General features: G+C 41.0%; 2 protein-coding genes across 8 annotated transcripts in view; one reads left to right on the forward strand and one right to left on the reverse strand.

Moving 5' to 3' along the window:
• Positions 1 to 541: 541 nt before the first annotated feature.
• CLCC1 (chloride channel CLIC like 1) lies at positions 542 to 16,349 on the forward strand. 3 transcript variants are annotated; one of them, XM_080406804.1, is made up of 12 exons: positions 542 to 700; positions 1,279 to 1,419; positions 3,210 to 3,305; positions 4,212 to 4,319; positions 5,860 to 6,081; positions 7,260 to 7,400; positions 8,494 to 8,587; positions 9,432 to 9,529; positions 9,612 to 9,758; positions 10,315 to 10,512; positions 11,152 to 11,399; positions 15,480 to 16,349. In XM_080406804.1, the coding sequence occupies exons 2-11, from the start codon at positions 1,288 to 1,290 to the stop codon at positions 11,356 to 11,358; spliced, it is 1,443 nt and encodes a 480-aa protein (XP_080262930.1). In that variant the 5' UTR covers positions 542 to 700; positions 1,279 to 1,287; the 3' UTR covers positions 11,359 to 11,399; positions 15,480 to 16,349. The 3 variants fall into 3 exon arrangements, 2 of the variants coding, with proteins under 2 accessions (XP_080262930.1, XP_080262929.1); XM_080406803.1 differs by having other exon boundaries at positions 544 to 700; positions 10,315 to 10,608; XR_013931159.1 differs by lacking the exon at positions 15,480 to 16,349 and having other exon boundaries at positions 10,315 to 10,737; positions 11,152 to 11,290.
• GPSM2 (G protein signaling modulator 2) overlaps positions 12,843 to 19,178 on the reverse strand; it is a 30,960-nt gene continuing 24,624 nt past the window's right edge. For 4 of the 5 annotated variants that reach the window (XM_080406798.1, XM_080406802.1, XM_080406800.1 and 1 more), the window contains 5 exons: positions 18,622 to 18,692; positions 16,419 to 16,595; positions 15,462 to 15,624; positions 15,109 to 15,326; positions 12,843 to 13,441 (listed from right to left, as the gene is read on the reverse strand). In XM_080406798.1, the coding sequence (XP_080262924.1) occupies positions 13,277 to 13,441; positions 15,109 to 15,326; positions 15,462 to 15,624; positions 16,419 to 16,595; positions 18,622 to 18,692 (794 nt within the window). In that variant the 3' untranslated portion in view covers positions 12,843 to 13,276. The remainder of the gene's footprint in view (positions 13,442 to 15,108; positions 15,327 to 15,461; positions 15,625 to 16,418; positions 16,596 to 18,621; positions 18,693 to 19,178) is intronic. The other variant, XM_080406801.1, reaches the window with a different exon arrangement.

Consider the following 19,178-nt stretch of genomic DNA (forward strand, 5'->3'; position numbering starts at 1 on the left):
TTCGCGGGTTAAGGCCCGGTGCTACTGGGGTGGCAGATGCTGCTCATAAGTGTTGTGCCCATCTATGGTCGAAGCTGGCAGACTTTTTTTTAATTAGCGCTACAACTGTTTCAATACTGCTTTCCTTAAAAAAAAAATCATTTATTACTATTTTTTTACAACACGTGCCTTCCCCGAGAGGCTCTGGCTTTCCACCTGTCGTTTCACGTCTCTGCCTCCTCTCGCGATGCCGCTGTGGGGGGCAGCAGCGTGCTGCCCTTGTTCGCTCTTTCCTTGAGAGCCCCCTCCCTCCGCCTGCGGGCAGGGACAAACACAACATCCGCGGGGCCCGGAGTGGAGCTGGCGCGGCGCTGCCCCGGCGGCTGGCACCGAATCGCCCGGGGCGTCCGCTGCGGAGCGGTGCTCGCTCCCGGCCCACTCCGCCGTGAGGAGCCTCCGCCCGCTACTTCGCCCGGCAGGGCGGCCTTGTCACCGCCCCGGAGCGGCGGGGCGGGGCGCCGCGGGGCGGGGCCGGGCGTCGGCAACGCCGGCGCGAGGGGCAAGGACAAGCGCGTGGCCCCGCCCCGCCAAGCCCGCCGGGGCCCTGCGCAGGCGGGGCGGCTGCGGGGTGGGCAGCCCTTCTGGTACCGGGGAGGCCACGCTGCGGGCCGCGGGGCCCCCGACTGGAACCCGCGCGTCTGGGCCCAGCGCGTTCGTCGCGGTGAGCGGGCCGGGGGGCGAGCGGGCGGGCGGCACCGCTCCTGCAGCCCCGGGGTCGGCGAGGGAGCGGGAGAAGCGCGTATGGGGCTTCCCGTTGCGTGGCTCTGCCCGCGCTGGCGGCGGGTGGCCTGCGGCACTGCCGGCCGGGGAGCGGGGCCGGTGGCGGGCGGCCTCGGGCACGTCGGTACCAGCGCCCTGGCTGTTGGCCGGGCGGGGCCCGCCCTTGCAGGCCTTCCCCCCCCGCGGCCCTTGTAGCCTTGCTGGGGCGTTTCTGTGGCCGCAGTGGCGCTGGGGCCCTGTCCCAAGGCTGGGGGGGCTGCGCTGGGTTGTGGTGGCCACGCCCGCGGGTAACTGCCGCCAGCTGCATCCAGCCGGCCTGCTAACGCGCTGGGGTTGTTGCATGCTCTTGCCGGTGTTGTCTTTAGCAAAAAGACACCTCGGTGATGTTTAACCTACTTAATGGAGAACAGGGTTTTTAAACAACAGTGGAGAATACTTTTTCATGTTGCAACGTTGGTTCAGGGTTTTTGTAGTCTGTTACATCGTGAACTAAATACCTGAGTTTCTTGTTATATTTAGCGATACAGGATGTGGTTGCCTTTGGTGTTGTGTGCAGCTGTTCTACTAGGGAGTGGTAAAGTTCAAGACGATGAGTGGATCGACCCCACAGATATGCTCAATTACGATGCAGCATCGGGAACGATGAGAAGACCTTACAAGGTAGAAAAAGAAGGGACACACAAATAGGTGCCTCTTCCGAATGGTGCTTGAGCCGCACACTGTTGAAAGACTGCCCTTAAATCATGACATTAGAAAACGATAGTTATGGTCTTTTTAAGGTCTTACAAGTTTATATCTGCAGAAGAATGTTGTGTAGCCATTGTTAAAATTGCAGGGGAAAAAACAGCAATCTGTATTATTGTAGATAATTAGCTTGGGGCCTTTTACTGAGGCGTTTCATTGCACGCTGATCAAGTCACAGCAGCCATGCTTTTGTCTTTCCACAGGTGGTCATTCATTATGCAGGTTGTGGCTCCACAAGTTATTTCTCTGAGAAGTACTGGGTTAAGCAGCGCTTGCTAGTTTCTCAAGTATAGTGCTGTCTTGAAAATTAAGTTCCTAGCTGATAAAAGTTGAGGGAATTCATGTTAATGGTTATATTTTACTTGAATTATCCGTTTCCCCAGCAGTATGGGAATAAACCCCATTTGTTGTGTGAGTGTATTATGAAAGCCAATGTTGTTCTATATTGCTGGGCGTCTGAGTTTTCAGAAGAATGATCAGAATAGGGATTGAGTGCTGTACTCTGTACTGTTAATAATTCATGAACATTGCGGAGAAGATCAAATATGAAAATCTAGTTTTAACAAGGTGAATCATTTCACTTGTCTTGTATGAGGGGCGGACGTGTATCATGAGATGCGTATTGTCCATTACATATGGCACTGTAAACTGTGGCTGATTGTATGGGCACCCTTGATTTTTTGTCATTCTTCAGCTTTTAGGTTTGTTTTTGCAGTCTTGAACGATACCATTTAACACTTCAGAACATAATTTTCTGAAGCTTTAAAAAAATGGAGACTGCATTATTTCTCTCCATAAAGTTCCTCCTCAGCCTGCACCTGCCCCAACTTCCCCGGACAGTCATTAGCATCCCTAAAGCTCAGCAGCAAGCTTTGGAGCTTTTGAACTTGGTGCTCAACTGCTTCAGCTTTTATGAAAAAAAATTAGGAGTTTTACTGTTGTCTCCTATGAAAATAGAACTGCATCTTAAAGGAGAAAAACAACTGCTTCGGGCTAATCCACCTTTTCAGGATTTCTTTTCTGCTGCGCTGTGAGAGATTTTAGGTAGGCAGGCTGTGTGAGCCAACCAAGTCCTCAAAACCAAACTTCCTGCCAGCCTGAGTGCACTGATTTGTGTGATGTTGCACTTCCTTTTGGAGACTTCCCTCAATGTGCATACCTGGTTGTTTAAAAGAAGCACTGCTAAAGCTAAGTCTGAGCAGTTAACAGGAAAAAATGGGATGTTTCAGAGTGAAGGGGGAACAGGAAAGGATAGGCATGCAGCTGAGAACGAGGTTTTGTGTTTACCTTCAGTCTGGCTAGCTGCATGGCCAGCTGGATTGGGAATTTGTCTGGATGACAAACTGCCTCTTTGCTTGCTGAGTCAGTTTTTAACCAGTCCAGTTATCTAATCTGATGCACTGCATGGTGCACCAACACTCAGAGGAGGGGAAAGGGCAGATGGGGGAGGGCAGGGCAAGACCTCACCTTTTGAAGGCAGCACGCATTTAGATAAACTTACAGCAATTGTGTATTTGGAGCCTAAAATAACAGCAGAGAGGCCAGCTGGAGTATCACTGGGAGAGTGTTAGCAGCAAAGACCAATACTCAGGTTTTAGCTCCTTTGCTCCTTTTACCTGAAGTGATCTGACTATAGAAGTGCAACATGGCATGTTGATCACATTCTTTGGTTCTAAAAATATGTCTTTTTTCTTGTGTAATTTTAGGCAAACTATCATGACTCTCAGGATAATGCTGTGGATACAGTCAGTACTGAAATCTTGCCGAGCTGTGCCAGGGAATTAGATTCCTTGCAACAGAAGGTTTGTTATGGAACTTCAGAATATTTTCCAGCCTTTTACAGTTCGTGCTTTCTGATGATGCTTTTCTGGATAGTATAGAACAGGTGAATTGCTGGCATAACTTGCAAGACACTGTGCGTTATGTAGGGGAACCTCTATGCAGAGGAGAGGCTGGAAGTAGTTTGAGTTCAATTCTGAATTGCTGCTCTGCCTACCAAGGTCAGTTTCCTGAAACATTTTACAGTGTAACAGAAGTTGATAGGAGCTATGCGCTTCTGTCCAGTGTCAGCAGTTTAAACATGCGGTGTCGATGTTACATCCTGCTGCCCAAAAGCCAAGAAACCTGACCTTCCATTTTCAAGTTTTTCAGTTCTGTTGGATTTTAAGGGGTGGGTTGTAGGCATAGAGGACACATTTGTGGCTGGCCGTTATGTGCTGTGCTGCAGCTCTCAGAAGCTGCTGTAAGACCCTCATGCTGCTGCTTCTTCTGAGATCAGGAGGATGCGGGGATGCTTGTGTAGCTACTTGGGCTCTCACTTCCCTCAGCCATTTGGAGACCCAATGGGCTATGTCATTATAATGTTAGTTTAACTACTTAGTACTTTTTACAGTTACTTTTTCTTTTCTCATGTAAACTAAAAATTTAAGGAGATCCAGATCTTTAGTTTTTTCTAGTCTTCCTGAGGTTAGTATTCAAACCACATTATTAGCAGATTGAACTGTCCAGTACTGGCGAGTCCCATGGAAAGGACTATCTTCAGTGACTGCTTACACTTTTTATCTGGTTGTACTCATTGTGGGATTATTGCTGAACTAAAGAAATACACCTCTGTTAATCCTGACTTTAATGTGTTGGTCGGGGGGGGTCTTCTGCTATGAACAAGCTGGTTTGAGCAAGAAGTGAATAAAAGTGTCTTTATATTGCAGATTGCAGATTGTGAGAAGAGGAATGCAAAATTACGTGAAAGCCGTAGCTTTTATATTTTTAAGCGATACTTGAATAAGATTTTAAATGAAGCTGGAAAACTAGGCCTTGTAAGTATTTGAGCAGTCATTAAAAATTAATGCACAGAATCACAGCATGGTCAGGGCTGGAAGGGACCTCTGGAGACCATCTTGTCCACCCCCCTGCTAAAGCAGCGTCACCTGGAGCAGGTTGCTCACAGTTGCATCCAGGTGGGTTTGAATGTCCCCAGAGAAGGAGACTGCCCAGCCTCTCTGGGCAGCTTGTGCCGGGGCTCTGACACCCTCACGGTAAAGAAATTCTTCCTCATATTCAGATGGGAATTCCCGTGTTACGGTTGGTGCCCGTTGCCTTGTCCTGTCGCTGGGCACCATGAACAGAGCCTGGCCCCGTCCTATTAACACTTGCCCTTAAGATATTTGTAGACGTTGATGAGATCCTCTCTCAGCCTTCTCTTCTCCAGGCTGAACAGCCCCAGCTCTCTCTGCCTTTGCCCATAAGGGGGATGCCCCAGCCCCTCATCATCTGTGTAGCCCTCCCCCGGACCTGCCCTCTCAAGTAGTCCCCTATCTCTCTTGAACTGGGGAGCCCAGAACTGGACACAGTGCCCCCAGATACAGCCTCACCAGGGCAGAGTAGAATCCGTATTACTACTTCATGTGTTTTTCACAGTTATCAAGTACTTTAAATTAAAATGAAGGGAACTAAATTGCCAAGGAAAAAATGATAGAGGTATATGCATCCAGTGTTGCTGTTGGTTCGCAGTGTTTGCTCAGGACAGTTGCTGTTTGGTCTATAAAGCATCCAAAGGAAGACGTGATTTCAGAGTATGTATCTACATATCTGTTGCTGGGATGCAGCCTGTTCAGTTCATGCTAATGGTTGTTAAACTTGAAAGAGCCAGATTTTGTTTGTTTGTAGTAGACCTTTTAGGCCTTTGTTTTAGACTCTACCATGTGAACCATCTAGGAATAGCAGCTTATTAGAGTTTGCATGTAAGAATCACTTTACTACTTTCTTTGTTATATTGTCTTTGGAGATATTTTTTTTTTTTCTATTCAGAGATAGGGGAATACATTTTTAGCAGTAACTGAAATTAAATTTAACAAAAAAATCATACCTGGCGATGTAAGATTTCTTATTTCAGTATTTAATGGCTTCTATCTGTATTACCTAGCCATGATCAGGGCACACGTAGCGCATTCGTAATTACTTGTTAATGAGAAGTGGTTCCAAAATTTCAGTAACAGGTGAGATAACTCACTTCATTATTTTTTTTAGGATTTTGCGTAGAATTACACTAGTAGAAACCAGCTGAATTTGTGTTTTATGTAGTTTAGAAGAATGAACAAAAAGGTTATAGAATCAGTGTGCACCCTGTCCCATGCCTTCATCCTGTAGTCTGCTTCAAAAAGGTGCTGCTACATAATGAAGGGTATATAATCGGATTTTTGGCTAGGGATACAGGTTTTTGTTTGTACAATGAAGGGTATATAATCATATTTTTGGCTAGGGACACAGTTTTTCATTTGTACTTCTATTTCCAATAAGCAGCTTTTAACTATTACTCATTATAACAATTATTATTAACCATTATTGCTTTTAATGCAGCCTGAAGAAAATGTGGGCCATGTCCATTATGATGCTGAGATCATCCTTACAAAACAGACATATTTGGAGATCCTCAGGTTTCTCAATGAGGAGACTTGGCAGTCAGGTGCTGTGGATGATGCACTTAGTGATATTTTGGTCAATTTTAAGCACCATGATTATGAAGCTTGGCACTGGAGATTTGAAGACAGTTTTGGAATTGATCTGTATACTATGTTTCTGGTAAGAGAAGAAGAAAGGGGGGTTTGTTGTTTTTGAATTGCTGTTTTCTCCAGTTTCTTTGTGCAAGTCTAGGCACTGAATATTACCATGTCAACTCCACGTGTAAAGCAGTACTTTCCACTGTACTTGCAGGGACTCGCTTTTTGTTTCATGGTTGCTGGAGGCAGAGGTGATATATTCACTTGGAGGAAGAACTCAGGGTTTTTATTCCTGTGGTCATCTTTTCTTATTGTAGCTTTGTGGTGTTTTCTGGTGTGCTTTCTTTTTTCTCTTTCTGCTTTATATCTGTGTTGTGTGACTCATTAGACTCCAGTACTTTGTTGCCACTTAAACTGACAACTCGTGCGTTACAAATTTTCTAGATTTGTCTCTCGGTCAAATAGATGCTGAAGCTGTCAGCTTCTGCAGGAGCTGGAATATATTTATATTGAGACAAGCAGATATTTGAGCTCTTACCAAGTTAGAGGTTTTTGTGAATTTTGCGGGGAAAAGAAATTTTAGTGTTGGAGAGGAGCAGAATGTGACTGTGAAAATGTCATGTTCTCTAAAATGGAATTACAAGAGCTAAGGATCTGTAATAAGCTGAAGCTTTCTGAATAAATCTTTACAATTCAGAATGTGCTAACATTTTATGCTGACATAATCTTGAAAGTAGCCTGCCTAGTTTTGAGGGGGTCAATGGAAGCCAAATGAGAAAAGCAAGTGGCCGGTGGCATAGCCTTGCTGTTAGGGGTCCTGGAACAGAAAGAGACTGTGAAGTGCTTCTCTGAAGTCTTCCTGCTTTTACCCAAACTGTAACTTTGTTACTTCACCAAACTGCAGGAGCTGGCAGCAGGTGTTCCCAGGCACATACTACTCAAGCAGTAAATTAACCAATTATAATTTTAAAGCATGGTAGGTAACTCATAAGGAAGAAAAAAGGAAATATGACAAGAAAGAAACGAGCAACTGCAATGTAAGGCTGTGGTAGGAATGACTTCTGCTAATAACAGTGTGACACTTTTCTGCCTTGGTACTGCTGTAGATATGCTGTGAAAGTAAGGAAAAATTATCTCAGCTGTTCTGTGTAAATGATGCTAGTAAAAACAAAAGTTGGAAGTTCCTTCATGTTCCTTACTGGTAGTAAGCTTGGAAAATTCCAAATCTGGATCATAATTTTTTCCTATTCTCTCTTTCAGATACTCTTGTGCTTAGTGTGCATTGTAATTGTAATAGCTACAGAGCTCTGGACACCTATTCATTGGTTTTTTCAAGTAAAACGACTTTTATTAGTAAGTTTACCCATCAGTTTTGCATGGAATTGGCTTTACTTGTATAAGGTAAGTTGTTCTGAAATCTTAATGTCTTTTAGTCTTAAAATTTCACAGTTATGAGGGAGTCATGGTTATTTAGTTCCTTTAGTGAGTTTACATAAAGCAATAATTGACAGCAAAGTAAATAAAGGGATCAACATTTTATTTTGCATGTGGACAGGTGTATTAGGCTTAAACAGTAAAAGAAACCCTGCCAACTTTTATCCTGTCACAGAGGTGCACAAAATTCATAAAGCAGTAGAACTGTGATTTTACTGCATGGACAAAGGAGACGTAAAATGTCTAAAGCAGTTTGGTAGAAAAGTCTTACAAAAATTTACTGTGGGGAGTTTTTCCTTAAGATTTCCTTGCTGAAACTAATGTGAGATGGACGAGCGATCAATACCTTGTTGATGATAAAGTGTCTGACTGTGCACTGGTATTGGTTTTAATGAGGAGGAATTTATGCTACTAGGTCATAGCCCAGCCACAAAATCTTGGTCCTCAGTCTTGTCTTCAGCATTTAACTGCAGCTTGTCACACCTGGGAATAGCAGAGTGCCAGGGTGGGGTGGCTCTTGAGCACAAGTGGACTGCCATGCGGAGGGCTTTGATTGAGCCAGTGAAGAATGTCAGGAGTTCTTCAACAGATTACTTAACTTTTTCTGTTTGATTATCAGTTGCAAACTCTAAGGCAAAATTATAATGAATACAGGTATTTTTTCAAATAAAAATAAGATGTTTTAATTAGTATCTGCATGGCAGCTGTCTCTGGTTTTAATCCTGGAGCTTTAAGGAAACAAGATGTCACCAGAGTACTTTCGCCCTGAACTTGTACCTTTGAATGTTGAAGTCTGCTCTTTTAGTAATTCAGACTCTGTTTGGAGAGTAACTCAGAGGGAGCCATCTTGGTAGTGTTTATCCATTCCCAGGAAGTTCTTAAAATGTAACAAATTGTTCAGGTAGCAAACTTCTCTTAATACAGATTTACCAGGGTAATTATCTCAAACCTGCTAAGATCAGACATTGTTAGCTCAGGGGCAGTGCTACGTGCACACAGGTGTTCTGTGTCCAGGGCCACCTTGTTTTGCATTTTACAAGTAATTCCTATCCTTTTGCAGCTGGCCTTTGCGCAGCATCAAGCAGAAATTGCGAAAATGGGGAAGTTTGATAATATCTGTGCTGAGAAGTTGGACTGGGGGGAAAGTCTTATTGGTAAATATTTGTTTCATTATTTTGTAATAGTATTTAAGATCACAAAATATTCAGTAATAGTATCCAAGAATACTCTGATTTCTTCATTGACTTTTCTTCAGCAATACATGAATATGTAGTTGTGCCATTTTTCCACTCTACAAGACTTTATTTTCTAGGCCTTGGGAGAAGAGCTGATCACAAAACCGTGCTTAGAGCATGTGATGGTGTTACTACTTTTCCTTATAACATACCCTGTGAGTGTTTCCTCAGCTGCCCTCTCCCAGTACCATTCAGTGCCCTTTATTGAAGGTAGGAGGGCAGAATTCAAGAAAAAAAGTATTTTTTTTCCATCTGGCAGGCCTGCAAGTACAATGAACTTCAGAAATTAGATCTTTAACTACTTACTCAAGTGTTACTATTTTAGAGAGGAAGCTGAATTTATTACCCATTATTTGTTATCCATTGCTACAGCATGTAGATTAATGGTGGCAACTCTTAATGAGTGCTGATTATGGTCTTTCCTTTATAATTGATTGTGATTGCTCTGTTCATGTCTGATTTCTATGGTTTATGTTCTGACTGCACTAAAATCAAACTACAGAAACACTGATGTCATAAATTACTTGTTTGTAACTTACAAGTCCCCTTAAGGAGTAAGGCTTTCTGCTTATAACTAAAATAGTCCCTTGAAATCTAGGAAGCAAAATCTGAGCTTTGAACCATATCTGGAGAGGTTTTCTTACATCTATAATTGAAATGCTAATTTCTGTATATACTGTATAGCTTACTATTCTGTATGGCTACTGTGTCATAAAATATATTTTTTACAAGTAGTAAAAACATGTCTGTGCTTTGTCTACAGAATGGCTCAGAAGTAAATGGACTTTTCAGGATGATCCCTGTCAAAAGTACTATGAAACTCTGCTAGTAAATCCTGTTTTGCTGGTTCCACCGACAAAGGTATACACCAAGCCCAAAGAGCCCATTTACGCTTAACTTTGTAATCAATGACTACATTATTTTTCTATTTGTATTTTTCTAGGCATTCACAGTTACTTTCACCAACTTTGTAACTGAGCCTCTAAAGCACATAGGACAAGGTATTGGTGAATTCATCAAAGCACTTATGAAGGAGATACCATTTATTCTGCAGGTTCCAGTGCTAATTATGATGGCTTTGTCTGTTGTGGTTTGTATACATTTATCTTATATTTAAAAGCTCTGTTTTATTTTTTATATACTAAACTTACTTATAATTATCTATGATATCTTGTACTACTGAACAGATTTCTTAGCATGCACAAAATTATTTCTACAAGGGATTTTTCTTGACAAAATCTTCATAGTACAGTTGGTTTAGCAATTCAAATAGGTTAAGTTTCTATTTAAACCACATCTCTCCCCTGCTCCCCAAGCAGGATAAAATGTTAGACTGGTTAAAATCTTAAGACTCTCTGACAGTTTATTGCAGCTTGGTTCCCATTATTACACAGGGATGTATATTATTGGCATTTTGTACACCAAGCATTGAGTTAGAGCCTTTAACATCTTTACTGTAGCACCAAAGATGAACTACATCCAGTCTGGCAGCCTGTAGTGTGCTCAGACTGCAGAAACCTTGAATTTTACTGTAGGCGTTTTGATCACCCAAGGTTTTCTCTCAGTGCTTTTCAGACACATGATTTTGAATTCTGTGTGAAAAACATAAACCGCAAATATTTTGCTTTCTCCTTTCCCCCCTGCAGGCTTTCTGCTATGGTGCAGGATCATCAGTGTCTATGTTAAGATACTTAACATCTTTTCAGAAGAAGAGCCTTCCTTCACCTGACAGTCAACAGGAGAAAATAGACTTTGGGCAGTATGATGGGAGTAAATCAGATGGCTGTTATTTGCAGAAGCCTCCTTGCATTTGCAGAGGACCTTATAACAGAGGAGCTGCTCCTGTAAGAGCAGGAAATGGCAGCAGAAGTCCTGACGTTGTGCATACAGGCAATGAGCCAGACAAGCAAGTAGAAGAGTCTCACAAACCAGAACCTGGTGTATGTTAGTCCTGGTGCTCTTTGAGCTGGGATTAAATTAAATGTGTTTTAATGTCACCTGCTAGAACATGTTTAAACAACAAGCCTAACCCAGAGTCTGGGGAGAGAGTAGATTAGGGGAACTACAAGGTACGTCCTTTATAACAGTTTGGTAGAGGTGTCTTGGGCATGTTTTGTTCTGGGAAAACACTGTGCAGTTGCTCACTCTGGCAGGAAACTACTGAATTAAAACCCCTCTACATCAAAGACTTAAATAAGTTATATTTTGAGAGATCAGTACTTATGTCAACCTGGTTGACACAATTACCCACAGAAGAAAGGCAGGGGGAAAAAAGCAGTGCTGACTTTTTTTGTAAACTGTAGAACATTAAAAACAGACTTACACTCTAGATTGTGCTTGTTTACATGTACTGCTTCCCCAGGAAAAAAAGACAGCGGTCATGGCTTTGGGGTGGTTCTGGCCATTGAGCTGAGATGCACCTGAAGCACTAGATGCCATCACTTTGGATTGCTTTCTTAATAGCTTCTTATTAATTTTTACAGAACAGGTTGCACACTGAGTCTGAAGTTTGTAGACTAGAAACTATCACAGCTGAAAACCTTACTGAAGGACATGCACTTGAGCAGCAGAAACAGAAGACAGGCAAAGCAGAGCGAGAGACTGGAGAAAACTGTGATCCTAATAAAAACCTAGAAGGGAAAAGTTCTGCAATGGAACCATGTGAAGTAAAGAAAAAGCAGTTCCTGTGACTTACAGGAAGGAGACTAAGGAAGCCCTGTAAGCCGTTGCTGTAAGTATCATCTAATCTTCAGTTGTCACATACTTGCTAGTTGTGCTGTAGCTCTCAAATGCAGAAAAGAGAATGTCAGTGACCTGATAGGAACTCGTCTTGCGTCAGAACATTAGCATGCATACCTGTGAGGTGGGTTTTTAAAAACCAAGAACGAGTATACATGCTGTTTCTGGAATTTGAGATAGATGTGTAAGTAAAAAGTAAGATAATACCACTTTAAGTGGCAAAGAAAACCGCTTGCGGGGTGTTGGCTTTTGTTTGAAATCAAGTTCGTGTACTAAGTTTTACTAAAAACTAGATGCTCGGCAGTGGAAAAGCACCAATACTCTTGATACAGCAAAATGCAAACCCAGTCAGGTGACTCACACAGCCTGAAGAAACTTGCAAGTTTCTGTTCCATGTAAGACTGCAGCTATTCTGAGGTCTACAAGATAGACCTCAGGACTATCTTTGTTTATATTCTTTAAAATCAGTTTTTTGCTTGTCAGCTCAGTTTTAGGACAGCTTGATTTTCTTTTAGTTTAGTAATTTCCAGAGGAGTGAGAAGCTGATGTTGTATCACATGTTTTTTAGGGCAGTTCAGAGCTGAACAGGGAATAGCACCAAGTACCAGAGATCAGCGCAATAAACTGATGGTAACACATGCTTTTTGGCAGAATATTCAGGCATTTCTCCTTAAAAGCAGGAGGACAGTTTTAGTTGCAGTAGGATTCAATTTCAGTGCTAAAAAAGCTGCAAGAGAAGGTTTGTAAAACTCAGTAATTGTAAAATACTTATAATTATATGCAGCCTACACCTGACTATTCTTACAATGCCATTTTACACTGAAGCTAAAATTAGCTGCAGGTTTTCCTCTAGGGGTATAATACTTCAACAAAAAAATGACGTCACTTCATTTGTAAATACCTGAAGTGAACAGTTTGCCACCTTTGGTGGTAAAACCAGTGGTTTTTAACTCAAGATACCTATGCTTAAAAACAACATGCAGCCCTCGGGGTTCCTGAGAACTACCTCAGCACAGCATGTCTGTACCAAGAGGAGGAGTAGCTGAGGCCAGGTAATAAGCAGCATACATATATTTACTGCCAGTAACATTTTAAATTCAATTACTGCAGGAATTACCTGACATCCATGGTAGTTCATGCCAAGTACCTACCACTCCTGTGATTCCCTGGTGCAGGATGCGTCCCACGTGATCTACAGAACAGCACTGGCAGCTGTTACTTAAAAAAAGTGTATCATCTTAGAAAATTCTTTTGGTTGTAAAACTGTGCTGAGTAATACAGGAAACACTTAACTAAATACTACCCAAAAACCCCAGCATGTTTTGAAAAGACTATTTTTGTATTAAACAGAATAAAAACTAAGGTTTGATTTAAAAAAAAAAAAAAATACCGGTTTCTGTGCAGAAACACAGTTTGAAAGACAGAGTACCGAAGCTATGTCTCAATAATTTTTTTTATTATTAAAAAAAGTATAAGAAACCAGGACCTTTTTCCAGGGAGGTACAAATCAGAAAAAAATAATAATCAAGTTTTCTTTAAAAAGAATGTACAAATTTAGGTGTTACACTAGATTAAGACAATGGTAGGATCCACACATCAGCAGTTAGTCTACCTTGACTGGGAAAAATTACAGAGGCAGTTATGAGGGGGATACCGACTGCTGTATCTCAGACACTGCTCAAAGCAGCTGCAGAGAGCAGCGGCAGCTCTAACTACTCATCACAAGTGTGATGCTGCTGCTATTTGTACCAAAAAAATTAGACAGGAGACAATACTATTAATTGCAGTCTTCTGTAAAAAGGCATGTATGTTTTTCCAGCAAACAAAAACAATACCTAAGATGCTACTGTACAATACATGCCCGTTTGTTCAGCTAGAATTTGGTCCCTTTATAGTTGAGGGTAGATGGACCCTTTGTTCATCCATTCTCTTAGCTTGCGATCGCAAAATCAGGCTGAAAAAATCCTCATCTGGTACAGTTGGTCCTTTCGCAGGTGATGGAGGAGCACATCTTTGATCATCTAGTCTGGAACCCTACAGCCAGACCAAGCAATAAAGATGCATATTTACAGGAGTATATATAATAAAACAAGCAAATGATATAAGTAAAAAGTTACTAGAAGCTTTTGTTTTCAGATTTAAAGCTATTATAAGGATTTAATTTCTAAGTTTTGTTTCAAGTTAAACTTCTCAAATGAAATTAGTAAGAGTACAAGTGTAGCTAAAATGGTTTCTCTGAACCACTTGTCCACAAAGTTAAACGTCCTGAAAATAAACTCTGCAATGTAGTTCTTGCTCATATTACAGAGTGAGATTTGTGTCCTATGTTCAGAAAAAGGATTTTAAGATGAGTACATGGTATTTCTAGTCTCATGCAACAGGAATAGGGTCGTCTTCCTTTCCTTATACAGGGAGTAAAAAATGGCCACACTGTTGTCAGATTTGGAAAGGCAGTATTGGGGGAAAGTTGTCTTCCAGACTCCAGCAACTGGTACGTTTTCATCACCACGTTCCAGAGCAGTTCACTAACATCTCTGTGACGTGAAAGAGCTTCTGTGCTCCTTTCACGCAGCCACCTCCTCCTGGTCAGATTTTACAAGCATTGGCCTGTTGCCCTGGGCCTGCCTGTGGACTGCAGCCATCTACAGGAGCCCCTTTGCCTTAGCTGGGAATAGGGATTTCTCACAGCAACAGGCTGGAGGGGAAGACGGTCACACGGGGAAAAGCATGGCTTTCAGTGTGGGACAGACCCTGGACAAAAAGTCTCAGAAGGCACCTTTTGTGCTTCTGTTTAAAGCAGTAGCATCTATAAGGATGGAGGGGATTACATTTTCCTATTCCTTTCTCAATAAACAGGGTCAATTATTGCATTACATTTGCTACATATAGTGCATGTGAAGCAACAAAAGGTACCATATTAACAACTAGATTCTTCGCTTGCTTCAGAGAAGTAACAGACAAGCTGCTAACCCAGAACACAGTATTTCACCAGGCTGATGAACACTCAATTCCAGGTGCTGCTCCCCACAAAAGCTAACATACTTGGTTAACTTTGGAGAACTCGGTATCTGAATTTTGTATTTTGAGATCCTTATTGACCTAAGTCTTTTAAATTAAATTCTTTCTAGACTAATTAGTATATATATATATATATCAATGCTGTAATTGACAAACAGATGCCTCACTTGTATATTGCTATGAACTATTATTTAAACCTAACATGACTGGAATGGTAATCACTATTACCACTAAAACTTTGATACTGAATTCTTTCATTTGATAAGTTAGGATATCAGGTGCCTTCCTAACAAGCCAGATCTAAACACTTTTTCTTAAAACCATTTTACATGTTCCTTTTAATAGCCTCACTTGTTTTCCTTCACTTTTTCAGCATTTGTTACTTAAAAAGGATAACGTGGTATAAATACCAAAGTTACACTTACTATACATGGATAACTTGGGGGTAAAAAAATCTAAACAAGAGAAATTGCAAACAAAACAAAACAAGAAAAACCCCACAAACAAAAAAAAAAGCCAACCAAAAGAAACTCCCTTATTTTTTGTTCTGTTTTTACTTACCTACCACTTTGTATCTTAAAAGCACATGATAAACAAGGTGGCTTACTTAAACCTAATAGCAGAATGCACAAATCAAATCCCCAGAGACTCAGAATCTGGAAATTTTTTGTAAAAAAACATACCTGGCATTTTATCAATATATCAAAGAAGTCATCATCTAGTTCTCTGTTGTTACTTGCCATGAGGTGACCCAGGACTGACTGACTGTCATGTTGATTAAGACGAAGTCCAGGCAGATTACTAAAGCTAGCACGCTGGTCATCTAGCCGGCGACTCTGTGAGCTAGCAAGTAGGTCTAGAAATTCATCTGTGTGGGGTGAGACTACATAAGTAGAAAAGGCTATGGAGAAGGAAGAAAACAAGTTAACCTAGAAATAAGTTCCTTTCCACAGTAAGTCTTGCATGCAAATACATTTTCAAAATAGTATTTGGCAGGGACAAAAGTCAGATAGGGGTTTTTCTTTTAAAAAATTACATTTTCTCATTGTTTTAGGTGGAGTAGAGGATTTTGCCACTGAAGCAGCTGAGAATCTGTTCTTCTCCTGGAAGCAGCATCTCTGATCGTCCATCCTGTTACTCTGGAATCGACTCAGCAGATCAAAGAACCCTTCATCTGCCACTGTCTCTCGGCTGCTTTTCTGAAAAGGAGAGAAGAGTTAGGGGTATTCTGAACTCTGGAGTACCTACAACTGGGACAACGGCCTCACAGTTTCAATCCAGTAATATGAGTTGATATTTGCATATCTGAAATCCATTAAATGCATTTTTATTTAGTCATCCATTTTTATAGGCAGAGATGTATCGTAAGAGGAAATGCTAATAATACGGGAAGTGTTTTTGGGAAGTAAAATATATTAGAAACATTTCATTCCCTGAAATAGAAAGAAGCAGTACTCTGATCAGTAGAGCTGGAGTTATTCCTCCTCAGCCATTCAGCCAAAACCCAAAATGCCCATGAGATTAAAAACCCCAAGAACAGCAATTAACAGTTTCCATTGTTTCCTCAGGTCTGTGGTCAAAAGCCCTCATCACTCATCTAGATCAAATGACTGTTCTTGATTATTTTTAACTGACTTCTGTCAAAGAGTGTAATAACCTAAAAAGTAAGTAAAAAATCTCCCACTGTCTGAATCTGAAAAATTAGATTTTGTTAAGTTTGGAGAAGCAGGGTCAGGAAGAGACTTAGAAGTAAGATGTATGTGCAAGCTGAGCTGTAACTTTAGAAAATTCAGCAGGAAAAAAATGTTCCAACAGTAGGAAAAGCTTAAAGCTGGCACCACCCATAGAGCCACAGAACGGCATTTTCTGCACGGTTTTACAGAGCCACAGTGTTTAAATCAAGTAAAACAAATGGACAGCTGCAGGAATGTGTTTTCCATCATTTTTGATCAGATTAGTAAAGGGTATGATCTCCACAGCTGGCAAAACCTACCCTCTGAGAGTTTGGAAGTCGATGATCAATAGAATTACTGGCATCCTGCAAAACTTTGGGAGCGGTGCCTTTTTTGTACTTTTTGCCTTTTAGTCGATTTACAAAATGCAGTTTTGCTGAAGGTTTGGCAGCCAGTGGTTTCTGTTTAGCAAGAATCTCACTGTTCCAGTTCTGAAACTAAGAAAACAAGAGTCATGAAATTAAGCCTCCTGATTTTACCTACACTATTAACTCTTATTTGCTGCTGCTTTTCCTTGCTAAAAAGAAGCAGCTTTACATTACTTAGTTTATCCAGCCACGAGGATGTGAAAACTTAAGTTTTGGTTCTGTTACTTGACCTGTGATTACTGAGCTCTTGTTACCTGAAGCAGGTTATTCATCAGTCTTTGAACTGTAGCGTGACATTGAATGTATTAAAATGTGGTCAAATAGTTTATTTAATGAAACATGCTGAAGTTTTCCTTGCTGACTGCAGTGCAGGAAACATAGCCAATGTAAATGCTAAAATGCAGACACAGCTGTTATTTCATTTCCCACCTGACATTCTTATAATTGGAAAGAAAAATTTCTTAAATCCATATTTTTACAAAGTGTTGGAACGAAACAAACCCTTCTACACACCCAGATACTCTACCAGCCTTCTACAAAGTCCCGGATAGACACAAAATTCCCAGTAAAGATGGAACAGTAAGAGGGAAAAGAAAGCCAGCACAAGAGCAAACGGGAATAACCATTTGTTTCACCGAAGAACAGAACAGATCAGATAGCTTTATCAACCTGACAGATTTTCCCTAAGTTCTCTTCTAAATTAAACAGAATTATCCATGAAACCAACCACTTTATAACTGACAAACTCTTACAACAACTAAATAAAAAAAATAATCTTAATTCAACATCAGAAATTGTGAGCACAGTCACAGATCTTTCAGCAACATTTGCCTTTTAAAGGCTTATTTAGGATCAGCACATAGATTCTAACTCTGAGAAAACAGCATCCTGTACAATCAAACCATAACGCTAGTGTCATACATGGTTCTATGTATCAGAGACATGGAATGACTTTTCAGAATCTACTCAATGAGTATCTTGAAAAAAGCCCTTTATAAGAGCTAAGCTGCAATAAGGGTAATACGCCATTACAAAAATCCACACAGAACATTTCTGTATATTGAGGGCACAGACTCACAGGCTGTGTATGTTAGAAGAGATCACAGATGAATAGCTTCATAGAGTAAGGAAATACAGCTGACACTGGCCAAAAGCTTAGAGGCTCCCTGCAGAGGACTCACCCTGGACTACACGAACAGTCATTTTAAACTGGCACACTAAAGAGGCTCTTAAGCATCAGTGCTGACTTCAGCTGTACCAGATGTCCAGATGTGAGCTTTGAGATTTAAATTCCTATTTGATAAACACGATGGCAGGCTTTGCATCTCTTGAAGAGATGGGAATTACATATCCCAGTATGGAGGGAAACCCGGCAATTTCAGACTGCCACATTTATGCAGAACTGCCAGCCCACCATTTAACAGCAGACAGAACTTGAAGGAAATCCCAAAGATTGACACAAGTATCTTAATCAAAAAAAAACAACTCCAGATTTCTGTGAGCTTGGGGAGAGGTAACTTTACCTATCTGTGACTCAGTTTCAGCATTTCTGAAATAGCGTCCTTAGTCAAGCTGGATGTTGAAACTCCTAATGGCTTGCAAGTTGGTTGAAACCCCAAAGTGAAAAACACAACATATATTTTAAGTACCTATAAAATGACTGTAACCAAAAAAAAATATGTACAGAACAACTGAGCTAAACTTAGAAACTGTAGTCTGATGCACAGCTGTAGTCATGCTGCAACATTAAACCACTTTTAAAGAGGAGATGAAAGGCATTCCTTTGCACACTATGGGACCCCATTTGTTCTTATTTATGAGGTGAATAAAGCAAGCTTTCCACAAGCCGTTACAACCATTATATACGTAAGATGCTGACTGTCACCTACATGACAATAGTATTTGTTAGAATTGTTAGACCTGCTTTTACCGAGCTCTTTAGATCAACTAAATTAAAAGATGCAAATGGCACATTCTGCCGATTCCTTCAAAGTTGAGTATAAAACATCTGACTATTTGTAACTGTTGAAGTTAAACCCTTAGAAACATCTCATTGCAGTCTCATTGGCAGAACAGAAAGAAGAAAAGTGCCAACCTTTTCTGGTGTTAATTTCATGAGTTCCATGTTCTCCATACTGTGACGGCGTCCTACTCTCTGTCTGGTACCTTCAGGAAAGAATTAAGTTCATCTTTTTATCATAAAGACTTACAGCATCACCCTCAAAGCCATGGCTGTACTCACCTAAGGTCCAAGATATAGCAGTTCTGAGTTCCAAAATAGTGCAGTTAAATAGATCAGTAGAGAATAAATAAACAATAGTAAAAGCAGCTTTCAGAACCACATCAATCTAAGCTACATAAGTTGCTGTCATGGGACACAAAATAAGGATCATGGGTCTTTGAACAGAGGAACACCAAATGAACCCCCAGCGACACTAAGATGGTAGGAAGAAAAAAGGAAAGACATAATTGGGCAGCAAAGAGATGTCTCCCACATTAAAAAGGAAAAAAAAAGGGGGGAGGGAGGGGGGCATGATAATTAGAAGCATCATGTGATGAAACTAAGCAGTAACCTGGGATTCACAATGTAAATCCTCCAGAAAAGGAGGTGCTGAAGGGGTCCAATACTACAAAAACAACATTATTTTGCTG

Source organism: Falco punctatus (genome assembly GCF_963210335.1).
Source record: "Falco punctatus genome assembly, chromosome: 11".
In the NCBI taxonomy this organism is placed as follows: domain Eukaryota; kingdom Metazoa; phylum Chordata; class Aves; order Falconiformes; family Falconidae; genus Falco; species Falco punctatus.